The 13,575-nt window shown below is 50.5% G+C and overlaps 5 protein-coding genes and 1 non-coding gene across 6 annotated transcripts; 4 read left to right on the top strand and 2 right to left on the bottom strand.

Annotated features, from left to right (window-relative positions):
* Window positions 1-1,752: 1,752 nt before the first annotated feature.
* Window positions 1,753-3,029, bottom strand: COCSUDRAFT_67908 (hypothetical protein). Its single transcript, XM_005643964.1, has 4 exons — window positions 2,810-3,029; window positions 2,500-2,690; window positions 2,232-2,399; window positions 1,753-1,908 (listed from the first exon to the last, which is right to left on the bottom strand). The coding sequence occupies exons 1-4, from the start codon at window positions 2,823-2,825 to the stop codon at window positions 1,789-1,791; spliced, it is 495 nt and encodes a 164-aa protein (XP_005644021.1). The 5' UTR covers window positions 2,826-3,029; the 3' UTR covers window positions 1,753-1,788.
* Window positions 3,030-3,666: 637 nt separating this feature from the next.
* Window positions 3,667-6,456, top strand: COCSUDRAFT_44776 (alpha/beta-hydrolase; the record flags this gene model as incomplete). Its single annotated transcript, XM_005643963.1, has 8 exons — window positions 3,667-3,837; window positions 3,998-4,094; window positions 4,196-4,296; window positions 4,670-4,845; window positions 4,951-5,081; window positions 5,167-5,298; window positions 5,456-5,672; window positions 5,835-6,456. The coding sequence occupies 8 exons, from the start codon at window positions 3,667-3,669 to the stop codon at window positions 6,454-6,456; spliced, it is 1,647 nt and encodes a 548-aa protein (XP_005644020.1).
* Window positions 6,457-6,964: 508 nt separating this feature from the next.
* On the top strand, window positions 6,965-7,565 carry COCSUDRAFT_19571 (ParB domain protein nuclease; the record flags this gene model as incomplete). Its single annotated transcript, XM_005643962.1, has 4 exons — window positions 6,965-7,022; window positions 7,117-7,175; window positions 7,256-7,315; window positions 7,482-7,565. Coding segments are annotated over 4 exons (261 nt in total), but the record flags the coding sequence as incomplete, so codon positions are not given.
* Window positions 7,566-7,663: 98 nt separating this feature from the next.
* COCSUDRAFT_48957 (hypothetical protein) lies at window positions 7,664-9,061 on the bottom strand. The gene is made up of 5 exons (XM_005643961.1): window positions 8,780-9,061; window positions 8,480-8,683; window positions 8,300-8,384; window positions 8,102-8,194; window positions 7,664-7,965 (listed from the first exon to the last, which is right to left on the bottom strand). Exons 1-5 carry the CDS (start codon window positions 8,969-8,971, stop codon window positions 7,895-7,897), a joined length of 645 nt encoding a protein of 214 aa, XP_005644018.1. The 5' UTR covers window positions 8,972-9,061; the 3' UTR covers window positions 7,664-7,894.
* Window positions 9,062-9,499: 438 nt separating this feature from the next.
* Window positions 9,500-11,413, top strand: COCSUDRAFT_58753 (hypothetical protein; the record flags this gene model as incomplete). The annotated part of the gene is made up of 7 exons (XM_005643960.1): window positions 9,500-9,658; window positions 9,772-9,933; window positions 10,100-10,276; window positions 10,386-10,505; window positions 10,640-10,903; window positions 11,001-11,117; window positions 11,225-11,413. 7 exons carry the CDS (start codon window positions 9,500-9,502, stop codon window positions 11,411-11,413), a joined length of 1,188 nt encoding a protein of 395 aa, XP_005644017.1.
* Window positions 11,414-12,462: 1,049 nt separating this feature from the next.
* COCSUDRAFT_t61 lies at window positions 12,463-12,536 on the top strand. Its single transcript has one exon. It is a non-coding gene; the product is annotated as a tRNA-Ile (tRNA).
* The last annotated feature ends 1,039 nt before the right edge of the window (window positions 12,537-13,575 follow it).

Here is a 13,575-nt window from a genome sequence, read left to right as displayed (position 1 = left end):
GCAAAGCCAGATTGACAAAGAATTGCAGAATTGTGAGAAGCTGAGTAGCCATGAGCAGGAGTTGCAAAAGGTGAGTTTGGCATTTTTGGAGGATCCTGGTCTGCCCTGTCACTCTGACCAAGACAAGCATGTCTTCGCCGCATGCAGTATGACTTGATGCCATCTGTAGACTACTGTACGCATGTCTTGGTGCAGGTCATTACAAATCTAGAGCACAATATTCTGGAACTAAAGCAGGAGAGAACAGAGCGCGACGAGACCATTGATGAAAAGGAGAAGCGCATCCTTGATCTTAAACGGAAGAATCAAGAACTGGACAAGTTCAAATTTGTCCTTGAGCACAATATAGAAGACCTCAAAAAGCATGTCGTGGCACGGGAGGCGGAGGTCACATCCAGCAAAGATGTTGTGAAGGTTGTCAGCCTGACCTTCCCACGATAATGACAATTTCCTCATGCTGGCATGCATTGCAGTCTGCATGGCAGGTCATGAAAGTGCTTTGCACTCCTTCGCAGGGTACAGAAGGAAAATTGAGGGAGATGGAAAGGAAGAAGTCTGCACTGGAATTGGCCCTAGGAGATCTCCGTCAGAAGCTTGATAGCACTCGTGGCGAGGTACTTCAGAAGCACAGGACTTTGCGAGCTGCCAACCGCAGTATCATGTGCGCCCGAGCAAATTGCTGACAAGACAAAGCTGAGTTCGCTTGCCCACAACAATTGTGTCGAACAAGTCACAAGAATCTGCTTGGCCATTGACCAGCACGTAGTACCTTCAACATTGACTTTAATGGACACAGGCGCTTTCAGCATGATCTGGAGGCTGTCATGCCATCTATACAGAATCCTAAAGTGCTGAAAGAGCAAGTGAAGCAACTACATCAAGCACATGGGGCGGCCCTTGCGGATGGTCCGGTGTTGGAGGACAGCAACATAGAAGATTTGAACAGGTGACCCACAAATATTTGCAGAGGCATCCGCACCTGCATGACTGCACATGAAACAAAGAGCAAATCATCTGAATGCCGTGCTGGTTTTAGTATCTCTTCATGTGATACCGTCCATGAATAGGGATGCCATGCTGTAGGCAGCAGATGCCCTTGGAGAAGACAGTGGAAAGTGTCCGGGCAAAAGCTGCAAGCGAGAGCGTGGCCCACAAAGCAGAGAAGGCCAGACTATTGCAGGTCTGCGCTCTTGACAGTCAATTAAATTGACACTTCCCAAGGTTTTGATTCTGCAAACAAATATGATAGGAATTGAGTAGCTTTGTGAGGTGGTCATGCGTTTCTTGATAAAGTGTCTTTGTGCAGGAGAACGCAAAGCTGATTCAAGAGATCAATGACCTGAGGGAGCAGCTGCTGCATTATCAGCATCCAAAGCATTGACAGAGGACCACTGGAACAAAACCTTTCACAAATCATTTACTTATACTGCCCGGTTGTTGATCTCAAGAGATGCACAAAATTTAATTGCTCGGAAGTTAAGCATGGCATTATCATGATGCTGAGCAATCGCTGATTATGATAATGGCTCAACTTGAGCTTCACTTGCAGCCTGTCCAATGGGGGCGTTGCATGACATCATTGATCATCAAGTTGCTGACACAATTGCAACCTAAAACACATCTTGTTGAATTATCTCTTCAGAAATCAAACGTGCCCTCTGTACCATATTAGGACTACCTCGCTCTTGCTCTCAATTAAATATTCCCATGCACATCTGCACAACGGCACGGTGAGGCCTGTCACAGCTTGCCCATGCGGTCAGCTAGAGAATCAGAGCTGGCAAAGTGCTATCGGCCTGCAATGGCCGCTTCTTCAGCTGCCTCCATGGGATCCTTCACAAGCTGCCCTGCTTTCAGCTTTTCTGCCTGTGCCTTCTTCCCCTGCTCCTCAGCCAATTTCTCCAGCTCCTGCTCAGTCACACTCAAGAGTCACAACTTGAAAAGAACGAAGAAACCCCCCAAAAGAGCAAATAGTGAGTGGAGACAGCAGCAACAGGAAAACCCAGGAAAATCAACAAGTATCACATTTGCTAGTTGTACACTCTGTAATACTTCGAAATGAGATCTCTGCTTGAGTAATCATCCAGAAGCACATTTTCGGTAGCAAATACTGGTCATGGGATTTGCTTGCATGCAAGGCTGCAGCCCTGTAAGTGCACACGTCTGGACAAATGAACTGCAGACCCTGCAGAATTGCAGGAGAAATGCCTAGGTCTGGCGTTAGAAGTTACCTGTTCGGCCTCTGCGCGTTCGTACCAATCATCTGCATCTGCCCATACTGGTTGATGCGAGAAGCCCTTGTCACCTCCCTTGATCTTCATGGGTTGCGCATAGTTGCAACGCAGCACCCTGCCATACAGCTCTGCATTGTGCATGTTGTCGATGGCATCGGCCGAATCCTGTCCCAAAGGCACAAGGTAGGTGTCTGATCAAGGTTGATGTGCCCTCTAAGATGGGGCACTTCAGGCTCGCAGAGACACAGAGCAAAGCAACCCTCACCTCTGCATTCTCGTATTCCACGAAGCCAAAGCCCCGATGCTTTCCGGTTGTGTTGTCCAGAGGGATGTTCACATCCTTAATGTCGCCAAAGGGAATGAATGCTGAGTGCAGGATGGCCTCATTCACGTTCTCTTCCAAGCCACCAACATATAGAGTAGTCTTCTTGTTTGTTCCTTTCCCACCAACGACAACTGCGCGCGGAAAAATTTCTAAGATGAAATAATGTTTGATGCACATTTATAAATCAATACAAGCAAGGGGGGTGAAAGCCACAACATCAACAATATTGCTTGGATTTCATGAGATCTACCTGTTGTGCTCTGCATCAAAGAGAGGCAGAGAACAAGTCTGATGCTACAGTTCTCCTCAACGCTGTCTCGACCTCAACAAAGAATTAATAACTCAACTAGTACACCAATCGTTGGTTACCACGGGTGCCTTTTCCGATCCTACTATTCTCAGAGTAGATGAAGCGCTCCACAGGTTTCTATATATAACGTATTCAACCAATTTTCAAGGCTGCTTCCAGCCTGGTGAGTGGAGAACTCTGAAGGTGCGCAGAGGCATGTCTACCAATAATTTTCGACCCCTGCCTCCTTCACTTTTCTTGGAGTTGGGAAACAGACCCCATACACCATATTTGAATCGTTTTATAGTCTCCAAAGCTGATGAGAAGCATACTGGCATCGAAAACGAAAGATAAGCTGTTGTACTGTGTGAGAAGTGCTTGTTTCTGGTCTTCAACATTCGATTCTTTCCTGATAACTCGTTTGTCAGCAAACGCAGAAAACATAAAAATACATGGTCAGAGAGGCACAGACGACTGCAGGTGAGGATTAGACAGCAGAGGTATTGCTGGCTCCTGATCTCATGCCCTCAAGCTGAGTGAAGCTCTTGGCATACTTCTGCTCCTCTCTTGCTCTACTCACAGTCCGATGTGCTGGCGTAGATATCTAGAAGCGGGTGGGAAGCCATTGCAGCAGCATCTGGAACGGGAGCAGAAGTACTGCCATGACAACCTCCATGCCGTTCGTGCCCTGCAAGGGCAACTCCATCAGGAAATACTTGATCAGTATCCAGATCAAGTGGTGAGCTCCCTCATTCAGCTCATGTAGATGATTGTGATCCTCTCCAATGGAAGTTCTTAAGTTCCAGTGTTGTGAGGCAATGGCAATCTTCATGCAGGACTCCCTCCCTGAGACACTCGGTATTTACCAGTACTTGACACGTGCAACTCCTGCTCGACCCCTGCCATGCTACCTGCGCCGGCAGTCCTCAGGCTTCGAGGAGATCCTGCTCGACATGAATGACATCAGCTCTGAGGGCACGCTGGGACAGGTATTGGATCCCTGCCGTGCACTTGACTGGACTGGGATAAGGCAGCGACACGGCAATGGTGGCCGCATGTGGCAGGGCCGGCCTGCTGTTTGGTGAGAATCAGAGGTTGTGCAAGCACTCATGCATGCATGACAAGGCGAATGGTTGTGTGCTTCTCCAGATGAAGGTCTCCAAATCGCAAAAACTCTTGGCTTATACCCTGGAGACACAGCAGGGATCCGAAATATACACCGTCCATGTGGACGACTTGGAAACAGGTATGCTGAATGCCACTCTTGCATTGGCCTTCATTCCGAGCTTTATTCCTGATGCGGTCATAAGGTTCAGCATGTTAAGCATGAAATTGTACTGGCAACAGGAAGAACCCTTGATATCATCCCTGACGTGCATAGCATAGAACTGGCTGGGGACAAGTCACTCCTTTACACCGTCGGTGATTCGTCCAAAAGGCCCTCAATGGTGTGCATATGGCTGGTTCATGCAATGAAGGGTGCAATTCCGGCGGCATTGGAATTTCATAACACGCACAGAGACCTACAATTTCATTAGGCATGTTTTGGATGAAGGCAGGCTGATAAAGCTGGATAAGTGTATTGAAGGTCATGCTTCACAAGCTGGGAGAGCACATAGATAATGATATCTGCATCATGGAGGAGCTTGACGAGCGGTTCTATCTCCATGTTGGCCGCACAAAAGATTACAGATTCCTTACTCTCAATGCTAATTCTAAGACATCGTCTGAGGTGCGCATCTCCTCACCTGATTCCTTCGTACAGAGATCAACAGCCTTGGCTTGCCATATGATTGGGTTGTGAATGACACTGGTGTGCAGGTCCACATTCTGGACGCAGCCAATCCATGGCACCAAAGCAAGATTTGCATACAGTCCCGCGCAGAAGGGTGTGAGTACTTCATTGAGCACCATGAAGGCCTTTTGTACATCTTGACAAATGATGGCGGGGGAGAGTATGTGGTCAAAGTTGCGGAGCTAAAAGGGACACGGAAAGGGTAAGGATATGCTCTCAAGAGCTGTGACAGGGCTATGCAGAGCAATGCGGAGGACAAATTCTCACTGTGGAGGAGCAGCACTGATCATGTGTTGCTGCTGTGCAGGCAATGGGAGACGGTGGTGCCAGTGAGGCAAGGATGCTGTATAGAAGACATGGACATCTTTGAGAGTGCGCTTGTCCTGTATGAGAGGCGCAACGGGTGGCCAGCAATTTCAATTCTGTCCCTGCAGAGTGGTGAGCTTCAGAGAACTGAATTCCTGCTTAGATCTTCGACACAATGCCTGTCATAAGAGGATAAGTATTTTATTGTCACATGCAGGCACAGACCCTCGGCATCAGCTTAGAGAGATTTGTCTACCGGAAGACATGGCAGAAGTGGTCCCCGGTGCCAACCCTGACTTTAAGGCAAGAGACATCATAGTGCGCCTATCTTCACCTGTCAACCCAGAAGGTAGATGGCAATTGCAACTACACGAGCCATTCAATTTCTTGCCAGTCTGCAGTACAGGTGTGACCAACTTGAAAATTATTTGCAAAGCACGAAAATGTTGGCTATCTGAAGAGCTGCCCTGGAACTGCGAGTCTGCACTAAAATTTACTTGTGACAGGTGCCAGTGATGAATCAAAGCAAAGTGATACGACCAATCTAGAAAACGGCGCCCCCGGGAGCATCACTTTTGAATCAGACCCAGAGTTCATCTGCACAAGGGTGGAGGCACAGTCGCCAGATGGAACCATGATTCCCATCACGCTGTCCCACCAGCGCGGCTTGAGAATGGACGGATCCCATCCGGTATTGCTGCATGCCTATGGCGCCTATGGCATGTGCCTGGATGCAGGCTTCAAGCCTGAGAGACTCAGCCTGCTCAAAAGAGGGTACACCTTTCCCAACGCTGTGCATCCAAGTGCATCCCCAACATTCTTGTAATCTGCATGTATGCGCATGCTCATTTATTCTTGAGTGATTGGGTGTCTTTGATGGCTCAGGTGGGTTGTGGCCCTGGCACACGTCAGAGGGGGCGGGGAGCTGGGGCGCCAATGGCACAAGTCCGCAACTGGTAGCGCCAAATCCAAGTCATTGGATGACCTGGAGGCATGCATGGACTTCCTGATCAGGCGCAGGTACACCAGCAAGGGACTTGTTGCGCTGGAGGCCGCGAGCGCCGGCGGCCTGCCGGCCGCAGCGCTTATCAATCGGCGCCCTGACTGTATCGGCGCAGCCGTGCTGCGCGTTCCCTTTGTGGATGTGCTGACCGCCATGCAGGATCCCTCCCTGCCGCTCACAGTGCATGAGTATGACGAGTTTGGCAACCCGGCGGCGGACGAGGAGACCCTGCAAAGCCTGCGGGCGCTGTGTCCATACCAAAACATCCGGCCCAACACGTTTCCGCCGGTGCTTGTGACTTGCGCGCTGAATGACCAGCGGGTGCCCGCCTGGGGCCCGGCGAAGTATGTGGCCCGCCTGCGTGCAAACCAGCTGGGAAGCGCCGAGATCTTCCTGGAGCACAGTGCCAAGGGCGGGCACTTTGGGGATGACGCGAATGCAGTGCAGGATGCTGCCAGGAACTATGCGTTCTTGCTGCATGCCATGGACGGGGGTTGGCGCTGAGCTTGTCACTGGGATTTACTGAAAATGTGATTGGCTCTCTTTGGTGCAATCTGTGTGAATTCTCGATTGAACACAATTGGCCTGAGCTAGAGTCAACGGATAGGAGTCTCAATGAATTGGTGGATTGAGTGAATTGACCCAGAAATCTATACTGGGCACCTGCATTTGGGCTCATGTCAAATTTGCAAGGAGCCAATTACATTGTAACTGAATCGTGATCATGAATGTAGAACTTGGCATCTGTTCCCGCAATCCAATCCGAGTAAGGACGCAGCCACCAGCACACTCGGGCAAAAGGGTTCCGAATACTCAGAAGATCCCTCCAAACGCGTTTGTAAAATTGCATCAATGGCCTGATGCCTGTAATAACACACGCAAGCTGAATGCAGTTACTTCAGCGAATGGAAATTCACCGGCGACAGGTATAGCTCACTTCTTCTGTGCTTAAGCTGCATCTACAACGAAGTTGATCTGACCAACATGGGAACTTGATGAAGGCGACAGGAGAGTGCAGGAATTGAGATTGGATCAAATAAACCGACCTTTGCAGCGCACGAGGACGAATGGTAGGCTGCATGACCTCCAGTGCTCTGCTGCTTGCACCTATCTTGTGCACCTCTGACAGCAAGCTTGACCGCTGAGAGGTCTCTGGTGTGGCAGATCCCAAGAAGGTCAAAGATTTGGCGGAGTCGATTGCAGAGATTGGGCTGCAAGAACCGGTGAGTGTCGCAAGTAGGCATTCTGTGCAATTTCCTCCAGTTGACTCACTGGAGATCCTGATGGTGTGGAAAACGCGCAGATCGATGTCTTGGAGGTGGAAGGACAGTATTATGGATTCTCTGGCTGTCACAGATATGAGGTAGGCTACTGGGAACGCTGTTGTATCATGAAGCAGCCCAGATCTTGTCTGCGGCATTCCATCTCTTGCGCATGCATGCATGCATGCATGTGTGGCACAGCCGCGCCATGCCGCCAAAGCGACATTATGATACGGTTGGAAACTTGAAAATATATTGTGCATGCAGGCACATCAACAGCTTGGCAGGGAGACAATACTATGCAAGGTAAGACGAGGCAGCAGGACTACCCTGAAGATGCACATGATGTAGATTATGACCCCCATCAAATACTGGACGTCCAGCTGGCAGTCCAACAAGACAGAGGATTGTAGTACATAATGTAGTACAATCATTGTACAGAGTGTGGAGAGCTAGTTGAAGTATTACAAGAAAAGAAATTTAAGTAGATGGCTAGAGCTACAAGTCAAAAAATAGCATGAGACCCCTCAAAGTGGGTGTCAGTTGCTGTCTTGTACATGTGAGTGAACAGATGCGTGCAGAAATTTAACCAGATACTGCGAAGGCCCAGCTTGTCACTCCACACGCTTTCAAAGTGCTTAATAATGTTTTGTGACCTTTTGGAGCTGCTGCATGCAACTTCAGTCCTTCTGCCAGGGGAACTTGAACCCCATCCCAAACGAGTCTCCTTCCCCTCCTCTGTTGACATCCCCTGTCCCCAACAGAGTGACATGATTTCAGCACAGGAAAAGACAGTCACGTGCACCAAAAGCGCAAGTCTGAGAGGGGCAAAGTTCAAGAACTGATACTGGACCCTTCCAGCCCATACAACCAAGTCTGTCTCTCACCGAGATTGACAACCGCAGACGTCTGCTTCATGTTGGAAGCTCCTGTTCCGCCGGCCCCAGTTGCATCATCCAGGCCGCCCTCTCCTTTTGGACCTGTAGCTCCAGAACAATTCTGGTCACTACATTTCGGAATGGACAAGATTCTGGCAGCCGCAGCAGACGCAAAGCCACACGCGGTGGGGTGTCACAGCAGCTCACCTCCTTGGACGCAGACATTGCCGATCTTGCCATCCTTCCACTCATACAGCGCCATGCCGATAGGCCCTTCCAGATGCTCTTGGATCTGCACAAAAGGAGGCATCACAGCGATTCAGTACCACGTTACTCACTGATACAAGCCCCCCTCAAATGACTGTAGCACTCTGTGTAGGGGCGCACATTTTCCATGAAGGCTTTGTACTCTGCGCTGGAGTTGTGCCGGCCCAGGTCAGCATTGCTGCTGTACCGTTCCCATACGTAAAACACGTTTGGCTCGAACTGATCTCTGCTCACTACAAACTCCTGGATTCCGTTGTTCCTCTGTGATTTCTTCCCATCTGAAAAGTCCAGCATGTCTTTGCACATCTCTGCCACCTTGTCCACCTGGGAGAAACGAAGATGAAGTCTAAGCACCTGCCCTAACAAAGCCCGGCAATGAATATGAGCAAGACCGTGTCATCTTGAGAGTAGAGAGCCTGCCTGATCTTCTTTTGCAACCAGAGTCTTGTGACATACTACGTTCTTCACAGTGCTTTTCTTTACTGCTGCTGTTACTACCAGCCTGCCCCTTTGTCGAAGATGAGCTGCGCTGCCATAAGGTCTCAATATATTACATTTGCTGGTCAACTGCACCCCCGACATGGAAGACGTCGAAGCTGCCGACCCTCGCATTTGGTTGCTCCCAAAATGTCACTTACAATGGTCTGTTCGATTTGCGACGAATCCAAACCTATTCTGCAGATATACTGCAACCCAATTTGCACTTAGATGTCAAAATGGGAATTTTGCACTTTGCAAAAGCAAGAAAAAGATCACTGTGCACGTGATGCAGATATGGATATGAGAGGGGGGACCCATCCCAATGGCGTGGGGGGACCTCTATTTTTAGCGCAGGGAGTAGTCGAGCAGATGCTGCTGTAACGGAACCGATCGAGGTAAAAACATCGTGAAAGTTTTGAGAAGTGCATAATCTCATCAATACGTCCCCGCCCAAGAAACACCACGACCAATGGACAGGGAAAGGGAAGGCGATGCCGAACCTGCGTACTCTGTTCTTGAGCAGTGCGCTCACCTCCAATTTCTGACATACATCATATGGTGCAAGCAGGCAACATCGTGCGATATTTCTGATCTGATACTGCTTGCGGCGTATGCATGCAAGCTTGTTCTCTTGCAAGCAGGAGTCAGCTGGCTAGAGGAATGCACCAGCAGAGCTACACTATTGGGGCCGAGAACAGAGACATTCTTGCACAGCTAGAGGCTGTCGAGCACGAAAATTACGAGATCACAGAGTATCTCCGGCAAGAGCTAGAAGGCAGAGATGAACAGATTGCAGAGCTTCGCGCCAGGGTAGAGCAGGTAGGTTTTTAGCTGAGGATTGCAAGTGTTGCAGCTCCTGAGCGCTGCATGTCACAAATGGCTGAGTGGAGTATTCATTGCAGATGGTAGCAGAGTCGAGTGCTGCACGGCAGCGCTTTGCTCTGAAAGAAGAGCAGCTGAGGCAAGCAAACGCCGCATCGACAGCAGGGCTGCATGAGGAAGTCGCAGGCTTGAGGGGCCAACTAGCAGTCTTGACGGATGCGATGGCAAAGCGCATTGCTGCAGACGACGAGCTGGTGAAGCTGCGGACGCAGGTCAGGAAGCTGGAGAATGATCTGACCACGCAGGCAAGCTCTCTCCGCCGTGCATCTCAGTCAAACCCAACTGCGTGTTCACCTGGCTCTACTACTGAATTGGCAGACTCTGGGTGGCGCAAACCCTGTTTCAGACTGAAGAGCAGTTGTGATGGCTATGGGGCAGGCTGCGGAGGCGGACATGCGCGCTCTGGAAGCGGCAAAGCGGGCTCGCGCAGAGGCGGAGCAGCGGGCCGAGGAGGCGCGCGGATGGGATACCGACGGCGCCGGGCTTGACGCGCGCGGCCGGCGGCTACTGCAGGAGAATCACAGCATGGTTGCAGAGCTGCAGCTGCACATCTCGGTGCGCGCCTGTCTGCTGGCCTGTGCTCGATGTTGCAATGATTTTTAGACAAGCAACAAAGCCTTCGCTTCTGTACTGCACCACATTGATTCAATTTGGGCTGTGGCAGGAAGCGGAGGCCCTGCAGAAGGATGTGAACCTGCTGCAAGCGGAGACGGGGCAGCTGAGGAGGGATCTGGAGCTGAAATGCGAGATGGAAGTCCAGTACGCCCAGCGCGGCGTCCTACAGGTGTCTCCTTGGTCTCTTCACTATCTTTGAGGCTGTGCTTCATTGACTCTCACCTGACAGCATGTTGCTGCAGCTCAGCCTAGCTTAAGATACACTCTGTTCTGGGTACACCAAGCATATAACTTGGGGTGCAGGCGAAGCGGCTTGGGGACGAGAGGGCGAGGGCGGCTTCGCTTGAGGCAAGCCTGGCGCGTGTGCTGCAGGATTTTCAGCGCGAGCGCGACATGCAGCAGGCGGCGCATGCGGGCGAGCGCTCGGCGGCGCAGGCCGACATCGTGGCCCTGCGGCGGCTGTCCAAGGCGCGCGGCCGAGCCCTGCACAAAGTGCGCTCGCTCGCGCAGGACGTGCTCCGCGGCCGCAGCGATATCGAAGTCTTCCTCGTCACCTCCCTGCGCATGGTGCGAGCCTTCACACTGTTCTAGCCACATGCGGGCCCACAATGCGCATCGCTCATGACTTTTGAATTTGAGGCAGAGCTTTTGCTGTTCTGTGCAGGTGAGGGAGCAGTTGAAGTGCGGCAGGCAGCCTCTCGGGTTGACAAATGGAGGAGACGCAGGCTTGGATTCTCAGCTCGGTGAAAACTTCCTGACAGGGAAACAACCTGACATCAAGGTGAGTCTTCCTGGTTCTGAGTGGAACGGCGTGTGTACTTTTGTTACACTGTTCATGCCGCTGCATGCAAGATCAAAGTATGCATCCTCACATCTTTGTGCAAACAGGACTGGTCATGGGAGGACCGGGAGAAGGTGCTGCGGATGTTGTTTGCCAAGATCAATGAGCGGCAGGCAAAGGAGAAAAAGCAGGCCGAGCTGCCACCACCGTCCTTTGACAGCGATGATGACGAAGTGGATAATGCTGCACCTCTCAGAGGGGTCGCCAATCATGCAGGGCCAGCCAGTCTTGTGTGAACAGTGTACTATTGTGGACTCTTTCACACAGGGATAAACAAGTGACATACAGAGATACCATCGGATCCCCGGTGTCCTTGTGTTGCCACAGCAACGGACCGCCTGTTTGCTGAGAGAGAATGTGGCGCCCAAACGAAGTTACTGATGAAGTCATTTTAGCCAAAACATTGCGCTGCACGCTCAGCAAAAACAAACAGGTATTGAAGTGATGCGGATGAAGGTATGTCAGAATGCCAAAGGCACAATTACAACCCTGCCGAGGGGGTGGCAAGAAACTGGTCTAGTATGCCTATGTGATAATGAGTATGAGACCGCAGATTAGGTGTTTTCCAAGGGAGCCCTGGCCAGCAGCACAACACTGCCTGCAAGCTGCACCGACAATTGCACACCTGAGGTCAATGTGCAGCAGAGCAGTAGCTTTGGACATTCAATAAATGTGTTCCAAATGACGACCCACATTGAAGTGCAAATCTGCCAAGTGACTGTCCACGGATCAAGATCTCCTGTGGTGCTGATAGGATCTTCAATAAATGTATGCTTGAGTGAATTCCTGAGCCCTCCGATGCTACTTTAACCGTCCCGATCTGGTTCAGCTTCAAATGTAAAGCTGTACAGCATCAGCTGTACAGCATCATCAACCCATGCTACGTGTTTCAAACTTGGCATGCCACAAAAAATTCTCTGCTCACACCTTGAGCTGCTGCACCAAAGTCAATCACTGTCTTTCAAAGGTGTACACGTTGCATCCCGAAGCACTAGCACCCGATCAGACCTCCAATGAGGGAGCTTTGGCAAAGGACATGGCCACATGCATGGAAAAAGAGTCTCGCGTGCCTAGCATGCGATGCAAAGTACACTAGTGCAGCCCAATCCACGCTTTTGGCAATCTCATAAGTTGTAGATCCAAGGACTGCATCAAGTTTTCGAACAAGAGTGGAGACGATTGAGGAAGAGCGGAGACGATCGAGGAACGACGTTTACAAATGTCGATTAGGTGTTTATAAATGCAAAGCAAAAGAGCCCACGTGCCTTCACAATGCCAACCCTAAGGCCGCTTAGCTCAGTTGGTTAGAGCATCGTGCTAATAACGCGGGAGTCACCGGTTCGATCCCGGTAGTGGCCATCCTTTTTCTTTTTCAATCTGGTTGGACGAAGTGCACATGTCATTGCCGCACCCCTTTGACCTTGTCCTCTCGGGGGCTCCTTCTGTTTCCCAGTGATGATCCCCGGGTAGTCATTGCATTCAAGCCATCATAGGGCCGGCTCATCCGGATCCGGATCCCAACTTGGATCCAATTTGAAATCCTTGCAATAATGCAATGACTACCCGGTGATCATCACTGGAAATAGTAGGGCAGGGCAATGTTAAAGAGGTTCGGCAATGAACATGTGCATTTCGTCCAACTAGATTGAGAAAGAAAAAGAAAAGAGAAAAATAGCGGAAAGGAAGTGTTGGGCTTGAATCGGTCAACCCGCGGAATCCAAGTGATTGTAACATCTAGGGCTATGCTCACAGGGAAATGTAATGCCTTACCCAATTTGGCATTCGGTCCAACACAGTACTGATATGAATATTAACAGAGGATTTCTGAGGATACCGGTGGCTTGGAACACTAGCAACAATCATGCTAGCTTAAGCGCTTAAGCTTCAAGCATCTTTTAACAGTAGTCGAGGATTTTTTATGAATATGTGATGTCATTTGTCAATATGATGTCAAATTCACCGTCACCTGTGACAATACTATGATAATGAAAATTAGGACTTCTGCCAATGGGAATTTCATCCGTCACGGCGCCTCTGCCATGCACATGACTTGCTGAATCGAATTTGACATACTTCTTGCCAAAACCGTTCCATACTCCCAATACATGAATGAGGACTTCCTGACCGACCATCACTGTCTGTTCCTTGCATCCTGCTCTGCTCTAGGCCTTGGCTGTTTGCTGGCGCCCTTCTCGAGGATCTTGCTTAGCGGCATCCCAGGCAGCAGCGGCGAGCTGGCCTGCGGGTCCTGATGAGCTGCCTGGCTTGGCGGGTGCTGCTGCCAAGGCTTCTCATCGCCATTGTACCTGCTGCCGACTCTGGGGTTTTCTGTACTAATGGACGGCCCGGGTGCATCCTGCACATGCGAAGGCGCATGTGCTTTAAGCTGCGTTGCCTG

Source organism: Coccomyxa subellipsoidea, assembly GCF_000258705.1.
Source record: "Coccomyxa subellipsoidea C-169, whole genome shotgun sequence".
Lineage (NCBI taxonomy): Eukaryota > Viridiplantae > Chlorophyta > Trebouxiophyceae > Coccomyxaceae > Coccomyxa > Coccomyxa subellipsoidea.
The sequence above is the reverse complement of the archived record's forward strand: the minus strand, read 5'-3'. Positions and strand labels throughout refer to the sequence as shown.